This window comes from Suricata suricatta, chromosome 14 (assembly GCF_006229205.1).
Source record: "Suricata suricatta isolate VVHF042 chromosome 14, meerkat_22Aug2017_6uvM2_HiC, whole genome shotgun sequence".
Lineage (NCBI taxonomy): Eukaryota > Metazoa > Chordata > Mammalia > Carnivora > Herpestidae > Suricata > Suricata suricatta.
Genome location: NC_043713.1, coordinates 60,706,233 through 60,719,970, shown reverse-complemented (window position 1 = coordinate 60,719,970; position 13,738 = coordinate 60,706,233). Strand labels below are relative to the sequence as shown.

The 13,738-nt window shown below is 44.5% G+C and overlaps 1 protein-coding gene across 2 annotated transcripts in view; it reads left to right on the top strand.

Moving 5' to 3' along the window:
* The window catches only part of UBE2L3 (ubiquitin conjugating enzyme E2 L3), a 52,386-nt gene that overhangs the window by 10,237 nt on the left and 28,411 nt on the right, over positions 1-13,738 (top strand). Inside the window, exon 2 of one of the 2 annotated variants that reach the window (XM_029922812.1) lies at positions 5,888-5,983. The exons of the other annotated variant lie outside the window; for it this stretch is intronic. Within the exon in view, the coding sequence (XP_029778672.1) occupies positions 5,888-5,983 (96 nt within the window). The remainder of the gene's footprint in view (positions 1-5,887; positions 5,984-13,738) is intronic. 2 annotated transcript variants of the gene reach the window in all.

Here is a 13,738-nt window from a genome sequence, read left to right as displayed (position 1 = left end):
ATATTCGTTTCTAATTTAAGACCCCATGAGTTCTGGTTCATAGACTGTCAGCACCATATTGTGTCTATTCCCTGTTATGTAGAGTGCCTTGACATTGTCTTGGATTTTTAAGAACTGTGGTGATACATTATGGAAGGGGGAATTGAACCTAAGGTTAATTGACTGCCTAGGAGGGGCATTAAGGGTTGTATAAAGTTTCTTGTAATTCTCAGTAGTACCCTGTAAAGTTGCTTTCCTATTATTCAGATAAGATGGTAGGCTTGGAGTTTCCAGTGGTATGAAGAGTGGGGTCGGGGGCGTCTGGGTGGCTCGGTTGGTTGAGCATCTGGCTTCGGCTCAGGTCATGATCTCATGGTTTGTGGTTTCGAGCCCCACGTCGGGCTCTGTGCTGACAGCTAGCTCAGAGCCTGGAGCCTGCTTCTGATTCTGTGTGTCCCTCTCTCTGACCCTCCCCTGCTCACACTGTCTCTTTCTGTCTCTCAAAAATAAATAAAAAACACAAAAAATAAATTTAGAGACAACTTCTAAAAAAAAAAAAAGAGTGGGGTTGGGGTTTATGCCCAGGCCTATCTGACTCCAGAGGCCTGTGCTCTTTCTAATCCACTGTTTGACAGCTGTTGAAGCAACCACTTGCCAAATCAAAACATTGTCTCTCTGTATAATGTATAAAATTAGTGTTAAAGAGAATGTTGGGATTGCAGTATCTGATTATTTGTCTATAGGTATCTTCAGAATAAAGAACAGTAAAATAAGCAATGCAAGTCATAGTAAGCATTATCTTTTCATTTTATTTAAAAAAAATTAACATTTATTTAGTATTGAGAAACAGAGAGCATGAACAGGGAGAGGCAGAGAGCGAGGGAGACACAGAATCTGAAGCAGGCTCCAGGCTCTGAGCTTTCACCACAGAACCTGACACGGGGCTCCACCCCACAGACCACGAGATCATGACCTGAGCTGAAGTTGGACACTCGACCGACTGAGCCACCCAGGTTCTCCTATTTATTTATTTTTTAAAGTTTCATTTATTTAAGTAATCTGTATACCCAGTGTGAGGCTCAAACTCACAACCTGGAGATTGAGTCACATACTTTCCCAACTGAGCTAGCCAGGTGCCCAACATTTACTTTAAAAAAAAAATAGTGCAGAAAAATTTCTGGGTTTCTGTTACCAGAAACTTGTTGCAGCTACAAGGATTCCTTACATTGCTTCTGTGTGCCTGGCTCAGTGGGAGGTGTTAGCTCTTTTAGGAGTTTATTTCTAGTCATGGAAATGACACTGAATTCATCAGGGCTTCAATATCTTCCTTTCTAAAAGACAGGAATGGTTGGGCATGGTAGTTCTTAAGCAGGAGTGCAGCTCACGGTCACTGGGGGATCCCCTGGCACAGGTGCTCAGCCTTACTCAGGAAACTGTTTCTGCAGGTCTAAAATGAGATCTCAGCACAAGTCAGACTTTCTCCCTTCACCCTCCCCTCTGCCCCATCTATCTCTCTGCATGTGGGTGTTGAACAACTCCCCCTGGGCATTTGGGTATGCTCTCTGAGAGTCCTGTAAACATGAGTTAACACTCCAGCCAAACTTGGCTCCCAGCTGCTTCCCAGACACATGGGGTGATTTCTTCCTTCCATGTGTTTGCATACATTTCTTGTTTTCTTATTTTTTATAGTTTTTATTTATTTATTTTGAGAGAGGCAAGTGGAGGAGGTTCAGAGACAGAGAGAGAGAGACTCAAGCAGGCTCTGTGCTGCCACCCCAGAGCCCAACATGGGGTTTGAACACACAAAACCGTGAGATCATAACCTGAACTGAAATCAAGAGTGGGATGCTTAATCTGCTGAGCCACCCAGCTGCCCTCATCTGTCTGCCGTCTGGATTTCTTAAAGGGGACCAGGGCCACAGCTAGTTGAGAATTACTGGCTCCTGAAGGGTTCTCTGTCAGTGATGCATGAGGGTTGCCCAGGGAGATTTTGAGTGGCTGCTTTTCCAGGCACCGTCATAGATCTCCAGAGAAGAAGAAGAAGAAGAAAAAGAAAAAAAAGACTTTATTAAATACTTTGCCTGAACTCAGATGCATACCCAGGAGTTATGTGACCAGAGCTCACTGTGTATAGCTGTCTCGTGCTGTCCTTGCAGGGATAAGCCGAGGTTTCTGTGCAGGATGTGGAACAGTCCACTTCTTCTGGGGCCAGGGCTGTCTCCTGTTAGTACCTTTGGAACTGTTAAGCAGCTGTTTCTAGAGTGTGCCACACTCCTGCCTGGCATGGGCATCAGGCTCACTGGGCTACAGTGGGCTTTTCCCTTTTTGAAGAGCTGGCCAGCATACCCAGGCTCTTTCAGGTTCCCTCAGTACACTGAGATCTACCTCTGGGCTCAGAAATGGACCTCATTTTGAGAAGCATTGGTGTCTTTCTCCCTTATCACTTGGCTTTGGCTGGGAAGCCTGCTCTCCCCTACTGGGAGAAGGAATGAGGTCACTGGCTGGTTCTGCTTTCCCTCGTACTCTTCTCTTGGTTTGTAAGTACTGGCGCCATCAGCCTGGAGCAGCTGGCCCAGGACAGCTTTTTGCTCCTAGCAGAACTGAAACAAACTTTTGTGGCCTTATTTTGTAAGTTCTTATCATTATTGGCTTTGGTCTTCCTGACTCTGTTCTAGAGCTGAGCCACTCACAGTTTTCCTTTGTCAGGTCCCTTTTTTCCCCATCGTTTGTAATCATATCCTTTTGAATTTGAACTTAAAAAATTTTAAAGTTTATTTAGAGAGAGTGTGAGCACATGGAGCGGGGGGGGGGGGGGGCTGAGAGAGGAGGGGGGAGAGAGAATCCCAAGCAGGCTCTGCACTGTCAGCATGGACCCTGACCCAGGGCTCAAACTCACAAACTTCAGGATCATGACCTAAGTTGAAATCAAGAGTTGGATGCTTAACCAGTGAGCCACCTAGCCACCCGTAGAATTTGAACTTTGGATTTACATTGGTTTCTTTAAATTGCTTCCCCAGTTCTTCCATCTCAGGATTACTTACTCTCAGGGGTGCACTTTTGCTTGAGAGTTTGTTAAGTCTCTTGAGCCATCTTGCGTTTTCCAATCTCAGACCTTCAGATGAACCTGTCTTTTCTCTGAATGACTGGAATCCATTTTCAGGTTGTTCCCCTTGGTAGAGGTGTGATTGGCATTTTGGGCTGAGCAGTTCTTATCTGGAGGACCTGCTTGTGCAATGCAGGATTCTTTAGCATCGTGGCCACCAGTGGTGCTGGTGGTTCTCAGCAGCTGGGGCTCTAGAGGATATTGGGAAATCAGGGTGGGGTGGTGTCACAATGCTTGGCATGTAATGGGCAGGGCTCGGGATGGTCAAGTACAGAGTCCTGCCTGGATGCTGGACGCCACCCTATCGAGAAACACTGCCCTGCATTCCCTGGAGATTACAGGGCTTCCTTGGTTCTTTGTCTTGGTTTGTCTCACTTCTGCCTTATAATCAGTTTTTCCTTGTTGGTTAGAATTATGCGAAGGAGGTTACCTCGTCTGCTCTTAGGTGAGCTTAACTTGACAGCAAGTTGAGAGTTTATCTGATAACTAGTAATTGATAAACCAAGCTTTGGATTTCTTAAGCCTCCCAGCTCAGCCGACATGGTGCCCATTCTTCTCTGGCAGGGGGTGGGAGGGATGGTGTCTTCCACCACGATTATTTTAAAATTAATATCCTCCCATGAAAATTGAATATAATCTCATTTGTTGTCTAATTTCAAAGTTCTATCTGAAATTGTTTTCTTACCTGTATATGGTTTAAAACATTTCTGATAGCTTGGTAGGATTCAGCTCTTAAGCGACATATGATATCTTCTGTCTTTAGCCAGGAATCTTACTCTAGTTGTACCAGGGGTCAGAAAATCAAAATACTTGGAGAGCATTTCCCATCCCAGAGCCTTTTCTTTTCTTCCCCAAGCCTCAGGTTCCTGTCCCTTCACTGTCCTGGTAATTAAGCAAGTGAACATGACCATGAGCTCCTGAGGCTTTTTTGGATATGTGCCCTCAAGCTTACCCTAATGGAGCTTATATGCTCTTTGGGGAGTGGGGCAGAGTGATAGAGTAAGATTTATTTATTCCCCATCCTGAAGGCTTCATTGTCCCTAGGGAACCATTTCTGATGAGTCCTGGGCATTAGAAGGAGGACCAGATAGCAGTTGGCAGGTGAGTGGTCTTTCAGGTTCCATGCTTTCCTTCCTGCAGGCCCAGGAAGAGGAGCCAGACCATACTTACCCCACCCCAGTGGCCATAACCATTTCAACCAGCTTCCTTATGGGAAGCTGACCATTGCTTAGAAATGGAGCTCATCTCCCGGTGGCTGTAGCTCTCTCTCCTCTCACTGTGTGATTTGTTAAAAACCCCCATTTCAGACTCCACCCCACAGTTGCTGGACCAGAATTTCCAGGACTGGGGCCTAAGCCCCGATGGTTGTGGTGGGCAGCCAGGGTTGACAAGCAGCAGCACCCTGTAGGAAGAAGCATGATCGGGTGTGTAGCCTTCCATGAAGCGCCAGCACATTCCAACTGCCTGTTCTGTGTCTTCATTTGACACACTGTCCTTCTTTGCCTACTCCATGCCAGGCACACCATACACCCTCCAACTTAAACCTGTAACACTGGCTCACTCCCTACTTTCTTTGGAATTGTTTTCCCATGGGGCCTTGTAAACAGTTGCCTATGTTATGGGAATGTGGAGTGCAGAGGATCTTTTGCACTTATTCAGTGCCTCTGGTGTCATTGTGCACAGCACCACACATGGAGGGGTTTCTCAGTTCCAAATGGATGCATGGACTGGACCAACAAGGAGGAAGCCAGGGCCAGGGAGGAAGCTGTTCTGCCTACTCAGCAGAAGAGGTCGAACTCAGCTAGGTGGTACTCTGGGGATGCCGAAAAGAGATGTGGAGGAGGCTTTTGTACCAAGGACAAGACGCCAGATTGAGACATTGAAGGGATTGTGTCACTCCAGGTGTCTGAGAATGGAGGAATATTGGGCATGTGGGCAGGCTGGTGCAGTGGGTGGCTTGGGTCAAAATGCCTGTTGATGTTGACTTGTCAGAGAAGCAGTGGTACACAGTTCAAAAACAAGGAACAGATAATTGTAGACTAAAGACTTCTCAGGCAGGGCCCTGAAGTAGTCATGGTGGTTGTGCTTTCTGGACTAAATGGCATTTGTAGCATGGACTGTTTGTATAATAATAATCCCTCCTTTGCAAAGGGTTCTGTTACCTGCAATGTAGTTTCCCCTTTGTTGTGTTCAATTCTGGGTCTCCTGATTTGAAGCCGAGGAAGTGAAGCCTCAGTGAAAGGCACATGTCCCCCTCCCCACCCCAGACTGGATAGTTGTTCTCTTTCCTGTGTGTCCGTGCTGAGGCAGAGTTCTGAAATCGCACCTACAGCACTGGCTAGAAAACCTGGTAGGTATGTGTTTGGTCCTAGTCTCCAGTTTTGTTTATCTTTATATCCTCAGCACCTGACTCATAGCTTAATAAATCTTGGTTAGAAGAAGTCAGGTCTGTAACACCTTTCTTGCGCCCCTGCCACGTGGTTGCCCTGTGCAGGGGTCTGAGGGTGTTTAAACAAAGGTCTGGTGACCAGCCCAAAGAGGAGGCATTGTGTCTGCAGAAGTTATTTGTCCCACCAAGTTCCATGGGGTCACCAAGGTGGGGTTTGTCTTGGTCTGGGGAAAGGGTTGAGGGGACCACTGTGGCTCTGGGCCTCTTAACCAGACCGGGCGCAGTCTAAGTCTGCACTTTGAAATTTTGTCATCAGTGGTGTTGGCACTCGGTTTAATTTGAGGGAGTCAGGAGGGATCTTTAATGTGTGGTGCTTTCCCCTGTTTGACACCCCTTTATGCTTTGTTAATCAACAGGAGCTTGAAGAAATCCGCAAATGTGGAATGAAAAACTTCCGTAACATCCAGGTTGATGAAGCTAATTTATTGACTTGGCAAGGGCTTATTGTTCCTGTGAGTATTGAACACTTCCACTTCTTATCAGATTATCCTTCAAGGTGATGTGTGTGCCGGGCTTACCTCTCTGTTCCCAAGTAGACTCTTAGGTGAGGCAGCCAACAGATGTACAGAGGCGCCTGCCACTTTAGGGTATAATAAGGCAGGGACCTTAACTTTGGGTTCCTGAGAAGAATCCTGTCTTTGCACTGGTTTTGTAAACCTTCTGGGGGGCCTGAGCTTTCCACTTCTTTGGTTATTGGCCCGGGAAAGGAGTGTGTGTTCGTGTTCCTGTCTTCCCTTGCTTCTCTGTGTCTGGTCCCGTTTGTCCAGACAGGGCTGCCTTCTCTGACCTCTCTTAGGAGATGGTGACCATTCCTATCTAGATCTTTTCTTGCTTCCCCACCTGGTTTTGCATCTGGATGTCTAACCCTCTGGACCCTTGCGTTCCGGGCTTTATTCCTGGCCCCCTCCAATATGTGCCTGCCATTGGTCTCAAATCCCTTTGCTTAACGGCCTACCTGGTTCCCTCACCCAGTGTCTTGTCTGGGCCTTGTGCTTCCACTGTCTGGACCCCACAGCTCATGTTCCTGCTGCCTCATGGACTTTTGCCTTTAGATGGGCTCCGGCTTGCTCTTGGCAATGGCCTTCCCACGGCCTTACTGTCCTCTCAGTAAAGTGTCTGCTCTTTCTTCATCCTCTCATCTCCTCACCCCTCAAGAAGAGTCTCCTCCTGTACTAACTCCCAATTTGCAGTTCCAGTTCCTCCTGCCTCCTGGAACCACCTCACATTGAGCACATGGGCTTCCCTCTGTCCTCATGCCTTGGGCTCTGCAGCCCTGAAGCCCACTTGCCTCCCGAGCTTTTGGAGCCTGTGCAGTGTCCCAGCCCCCGGTTCTGTGACCTTGCGCCACTCACCCCTGTCTTCTACTTCCTCTGCGCTTTTAGACAGGGACCTTGTTTAGTCTCTTGCCTTTCTCTCATGCTGTTTCTTGGGGCCCCTGATTCTTCCAGCATCATAGCTAACTAGGTTATTGCTGTACATGAAGGAGTCCTGTCCTTGCCTCTATTCCTGCCCCTTTTCCAGAGCCACAACATCTGTCTGTGAGGTAGTCTTTGTGGACACTGTGCTTTCTAGTCTCCCTGGCTCCCAACCGGGTCCTCTCCGTGAGTATCCCCTTCCTTCCTGTTCTTCCACCTCCACTGCCTCCTCTTTTCATCCCCACTTTCCCTGTCCCTGCCCTACACTTTTGTACAGAATCTTTCCTTATGGGCAGAGTGGCTACTTTCAAAGCAGAACATGGAACATGCTTACTGTAGATACGTTCTTCTTAATGCTGGTTATAGGTCATGCCTTTTTAAAAGTCCTTGCAACATGAGCAGTAGATAATTGGATTCCTGCTTTATTTTCATAATCACTTGGATAACTAAGGAAAGATATGCTTTTGTAGCATTTCAGTACACACTCAAAAAATTTTAACCTGGGAGCATCCAGTTTGGCTTTGAAGATGAGTCCTTTAGATTTCTCCAGGTTTGGCGATGGTGGGGCTCAGGGCACAGTATGTAGATGGTGGAGGAGCCCTGGCTGGAAAGGTTCAGCCGGTGAACTCAGGCCTTGCCTGCCTTAGAGAACTGTTAGGTGCTAAGTGGAAGGATGGTCAGGACCATCTGACCTGTCTCTTTTCTTTATTTTAAAAAAATGTTTTTTTTTAATGTTCATTTTTAAGAGAGACTGGGACAGAGTGCAAGCAGGGAAGGGGCAGAGAGAGAGAGGGAGACACGGAATCTGAAGCAGGCTCCAGGCTCTGAGCTGCCAGCACAGGGCCTGATGTGGGGCTCAAACCCATAAACTGTGAGATCATGATCTGAGCCAAAGTCAGATGTTTAACCAACTGAGCCACCTAGGCGCCCCTCACTTGTCCGTTTTCTACTTGAGATTTTTTTATCCTGCTGCTAGAAGTAAAGAATTAGTCTATGGATCTTTTGAAAGAATGATAAGAATGAAGGGGATGGTTTTGAGCAGTCAAGCTTGGGCAATCTACCCCGAGAACAGCCCAGCTCCAAGGGTAGGTGACTGACATTAGGCTCTTCCCAGAGTATATATACCCCAACGCCTCCCTCTGGTGTCGTGTTGGTGGAGCCTGTGGAACAAGCTATAGTCTCATAAGTCCCAACGTGGAGACTGGCTGTTGGAATGTAGTGTGCTTGGGTCCAGGCTCTGGCTTGGTGTGAGGAGCATATCAAGGAAGCAGTTATGGTGCTCTTGGCAACTGACCCCTCCATGGTCCCCAGTACCAGGCCTCATGTATTCCAGTGGCTGGGTCAGCATGGGGAATCTTCTACCTAGACTCACCTGGGATCCCAGCCAGTTGGAGTGAAAGCAGAGCCCGACTAATAAAGACATAGTTGGGGGCGCCTGGGTGGCTCAGTCGGTTAAGCCTCCGACTTTGGCTGAGGTCAGATCTCACGTTCGTGGGTTCGAGCCCCGCATCGGGCTCTGTGCTGACGGCTAGCTCAGAGCCTGGAGCCTACTTCCCGTTCTGTGTTTCCTTCTCTCTCTCTGCCCCTCCCCCTCTCATGCTTTGTCTCTCTTTGTATCAAAATAAATAAAACATTTTTTAAAAAGTTAAAAAAAAAAAAAGACATAGTTGTCCAGAAGTGTGCTTTGACCACAGGGTGCTGGTCCTCATGGAGCCACTTAGTAAATAGGCCCTAGCTGTAGCTCAGAGAAGGGACAGACCTGGAGCCCCCAGAGAGGGAAAGTGGGAGTGAACTGGGTGTGTTGCTACCTCGAGACACCATTGTTACCATGGCACTTCAGGCTTATTCCCCTTAAATGCTTATTTTTATACAATTTTTTTTCATTTGAAATTCAGGGGTAATACCTGAGGACGAAAAAAAATCCCATAAGCCTATCATGAATAAATTTAGTAAGATTTTGGGCAGCTGCCCTTTAGGAACTGGACGCAGATAAGCCTTCTGAAATTTCTCACCCAATGAACATGTTCACTCTTAACCATTAGCAACTCTTCGCAGCCTTTTTACATGCAAGTTTTAATGAACCATTTGATCATTTCATAAGTATCACATACTTTGATCATTTAGTCATTGCCTTGAAACTCTGTGAACATAATTTTTGATAATTGTGCAATACCTCTTAATATATTTGTTCAATTGTTCCTTTAATTTTCACCATTTGGATTGTTGTTTATCCAGTTTTAAAATAATTTATCCTTGAAGGGGGTGTCTGGCTGGCTCAGTTGGTGGAGCGTATAACTCTTCTCTCAGGGTTATGAGATTAAGCCCCACATTGGGTGTAGAGATTATTTTAAAAGGCGAAAGATTTATACGATCTGAAGAGAAACTAGAGTATGAAATTATTTTAAAAAATCCATGAATTAAAACAATGTTTTTTAAGTGAAATAATTTGTCCAAGAGCATCTTTATGTGAAAATCTTAGTGTGTATCTTTATTTTTTTATTTGTTAAAAAAAATTTTTAGTGTTTATTTTTGAGAGCGAGAGAGAGAGAGAATGAACAGGGGAGGAGCAGAGAGAGAGGGAGACCTAGAATCCAAAGCAGGCTCCAGGCTCTGAGCCATTAGCACAGAGCCTGATGTGGGGCTTGAAATCAGGAATTGTGAGATCATGACCTGAGTTGATATCTTGTCCGATGCTTGACTAGATAAGCCACCCAGGCGCCCCTGCTTATTTTATTTTATTTTATTTTATTTTATTTTATTTTATTTTATTTCTTTCTTTCTTTTTTTTTTTTTTTTTTGGGAGACAGAGAGAGACAGTGTGAGCTGGGGAGGGTGTGAGAGAGAGGAGGGGGGGAGATCTAGAAACTGAAGCAGACTCCAGGCTCTGAGCTAGCTGTCAGCACAGAGCCCGACATGGGGCTCGGACCCATGAACCGTGAGATCATGACCTGAGCCAAAACTGGATGCGTAACCGACTGAGCCACCCAGGCGCCCCTCCCCTGTTTATTTTAGATTTGATCTTATAATACAGTCTGAGAAGGAGGAAGAGGATTAATATATCTATAAGCCTATGTATTGTCAAGTTATTTCCCTGAAAGGTTGTGCCAGTTTATACTCTCATGGGCACTGTCTGCACCAGTGCCCGTGTGTGTCCTTGTCTGTCATGAAGGTTACTGGGTGGTATTAAAGTGGGTTCTACTGGCAGTACTTCAGTACCTGGCTATGGGGTCTGATTGCCCTGGGTGAGAACCCTGGCCCTGCCCTGACCAGCTTGGGGATCTTTGGCAAGTTAATCAGTTTGTCCCAGAATCCTCACATCTAAAAGGAGTACTTCATCTCACTGATTGTTGTAAAAGTTCAGTAAGTGCATGTGCTCAGTCTCATCCTTATTCTTAAAGCCTTTGTGGGGTTGTCTGCAAAACTATTTGGCAGTTATGTAGAAAAGAGCCTGTGAAACAAGCATACAGAAAGAAACTGTTGTTGCCAATTTGATAGGTGCAAAAATACTCAATTGGATTTGTGTCTTAGTCCCTTTCAGGCTGTTATATAACCAAATATCAGGTACCAGATACTGGTTAGTTTGTAACAATGGACAACAAAATCAAATATCTGAAAAAAAATTATTTTTCTGTATCTAGTTCATAACAACAGAAATTTCTCACAGTTCTGAAGGCTGGGAGTGGGAGATCAGAATGCCAGTCTGCTGAGAGACTTTCCCGGCATCCTCACATGGCAGGAGCAAGCTAGCTCTCTGGGGCCTCTTGTCAGGCACTAATCCCATTTATGAGGGTATTCTTGAATGATCTAATCACTTCCTAAAGGCCCAACCTCCTAAGACCATCACCCTAGGCATTAGGTTTTCAATATATGAATTTTGGGCAGGTGCCTGGGTAGTTCAGTTGCTTAAGTGTCCATTTTGGCTCAGGTGATGATCTCACAGTTTGTGAGTTTGAGCCCTGTTATCAGTCTCCGTGCTGATAGCTCAAAGCTTGGCGCCTACTTTGGATTCTGTCTACTACTCTCTCTGCCCCTCCCCTACTTGTGCTCTGTCTCTCTCACTCAAAACTAAGAAAAAACATTTTATAAAAATATATATATACGAAGTTTGGGGCTACACAAACATTCAGACCATAGTAATGTGCATTTTAATTTTGTTATTGTAGTTGAAGGTTTTTCTTATTTATTGACTATTTATATTTCTGTAATCTATTATCTTTCAGAGTTTTAGTGTGCTTCTTTGTTGAATTGTTGGAATTCTGTATATTAGTCTTGTTTCTGGGAAAAATATTGTTTTCTTTTTTTTTGTTGTTTATTCAAGAATTCTTGAAAGTTTCTCCTAAAATTAAAAAAAATTTTGCTTCATTTTTAAAAATTGTGGTAAAATATACAACATAAAAGTTATCTTTTTGTTTGCTTATTTTAAGAGAGAGGAAGGAAGGAGAGCATAAGAGTGAGTGGGGGAGGGGCAGAGAGCCAGGGAGAGGGAATCTCTAGAAGGGATTAAGGTACTCACTGTCAGTGGCTTAATCTCGGAGCCCAGAGTGGAGCTCAATCCCAGGAACCGAACTGCGAGATGACCTGAGCGGATATACAACTGACCGAGTCACCCAGGTGCCCCTTCACTGTAGTTTTGATTTGCTTTTTCCTCATGACTGTGTATGTTGAACATTTTTTCATATGCTTATTGGCCATTTGTAAATGTTCTTTGGGTAACACATTTCTGTTAATTCAAGCAAGGCCTTTGCCCTCATTCTTTTTTTTTTTTTAATTTTAAAAAATCATTTTATTTATTTATTTATTTATTTATTTATTTTTGAGAGAGAGAGAGACAGTGTGAGCAGGAGAGGGTCAGAGAGAGAGGGAGACACAGAATCTGAAGACAGGTTCCAAGCTCTGAGCTAGCTGTCAGCACAGAGCCAATGTGGGGCTCGAACCCACAAACATGAGATTATGACCTGAGCCTAAGCCAGACGCTCAACCGACTAAGCCACCCCGGCGGCCCATTCTCTTTCTGTTTTTTAAAGACTGAAGTTTTTTAGAGCAATTTTAGCTTCACAGAAAAATTAAGAGTATAGAGATTTCCTACATATCTCCCTGGCCCCATGCATGCGTAACCTGCCCCATTATGGACATACCTTACCAGAGTGGTTCATTTGTTAAAATTGATGAATCTACACATTGATGAACCATCATCACCATCATCACGGTTTACATTAGTATTTACTGTAGGTGCTGTATGTTCTGTGAGTTTGGGAAAATGTGTGATGGCACATACCCATTGTTATGGTACTGTACAGACTGTTTTCACTGCCCTAAAATCCTCTGTGTTCTGCCCCTCTCCCCTTGCTACTGCCTTACACCCAGCCCCAGCAACCACTAATCTTTTTCTTGTTTTCATACTTTTGCCTTTACCAGAATGTCTGTCATTTGTTTGGAATCATACAGCATGGTTTCTTTCAGTTATAGTAATATATACATTTAGTTTCCTCCTTGTCTTTTATGGCTTGACAGCTCCTTTTTAGCATGGAGTAATATTCTCTTGTCTGATGGATCACTGTTTATCTGTTCACCTACTGAAGGGCATCTTATTTGCTTCCAGGTTTTGGCAATTATGAATAAAATGGCCGTAAACATTTTTAATTGGGTGTTGGTCTCCTTGTTTTTGAGTTGTAGGAATTCTTTATAAATTTTAGATATTAAACTGCTATCACATACATGATTTACAAATATTTTTTTCTCATTCTGTGGACTCTCACATTCTTTTTTAAAAAAATTTAAAATTTATTTATTTTATATTTTAATGTTTTTATTTATTTTTGAGAGAGAGAGAGCACAAGTGGGATAGGAGCAGAGAGAGAAGGAGACACAGAATCCAAAGCAGCCTCCATGCTCCGGGCTCCAAGCTGCCAGTCCAGCCAGATGCCAGGCTTGAACCCATGAACCATGGGATCATGACCTGAGTTAAAGTTGGATGCTTAACCAACTGAGCTGCCTAGGTGCCCCTCCTTTCACGCCATTGAGAGTGTCATTTTTTTTTTTTTAATTCGAGTGGTAGCTGACACACAGTGTTACATTAGTTTCAGGTTGGATAGTATCCTTTGCACAAAAGTTTGTAATTTTAATGAAGTTTATTTTATCAATTTTTTTTCTTTTGTTGCCTGTGCTTTGGGGATCATATTTAAGAAACCATTGTCAAATCCAAGTCACCTAGATCTTCCCAGTATTTTTACCCCAAAAGCTTAACTATTTTTGAGAGAGAGAGAGAAAGAACTTGCGAATGGGGGAGAGGAAGAGATAGAGGAAGAGAGAATCCCAAACACGTCCTGAGCTATCAGTGTGGAGCACAACCTGGGGCTTGAACCCACGAACTCTGACATCATGACCTGAGCAGAAACCAAGAGTTGGATGCTTAACCAATTGAGTCACCCAGGTTGCCCCCCCCCTTTTTTTTAAAGTAAGCTTTACACTGGGGCTTGAACTCACAACCCTGAGATTAAGAGCCTCATTCTTTACCAACTAAACCAGCTGGCCTCCACCCCTGTTTTTTTCTAAGAATGTTTATAGTTAAGGCTCTTAAATTTATGTCTTTGACCCATTTTAAGTAAACTTTTACATATGGCGGAAGGTAAGGATTCACCTTCATTATTTTGCATGTGGATATCCAGTTTTCCCAGTACCATTTATTGAAGAGACTACTCTTTTTTTTTTTTTTTGCTCCATAATATTTTATTGTCAAATTGTTTTCCATACAACACCCAGTGCTCTTCCCCTTAAGTGCCCTCCACCATCACC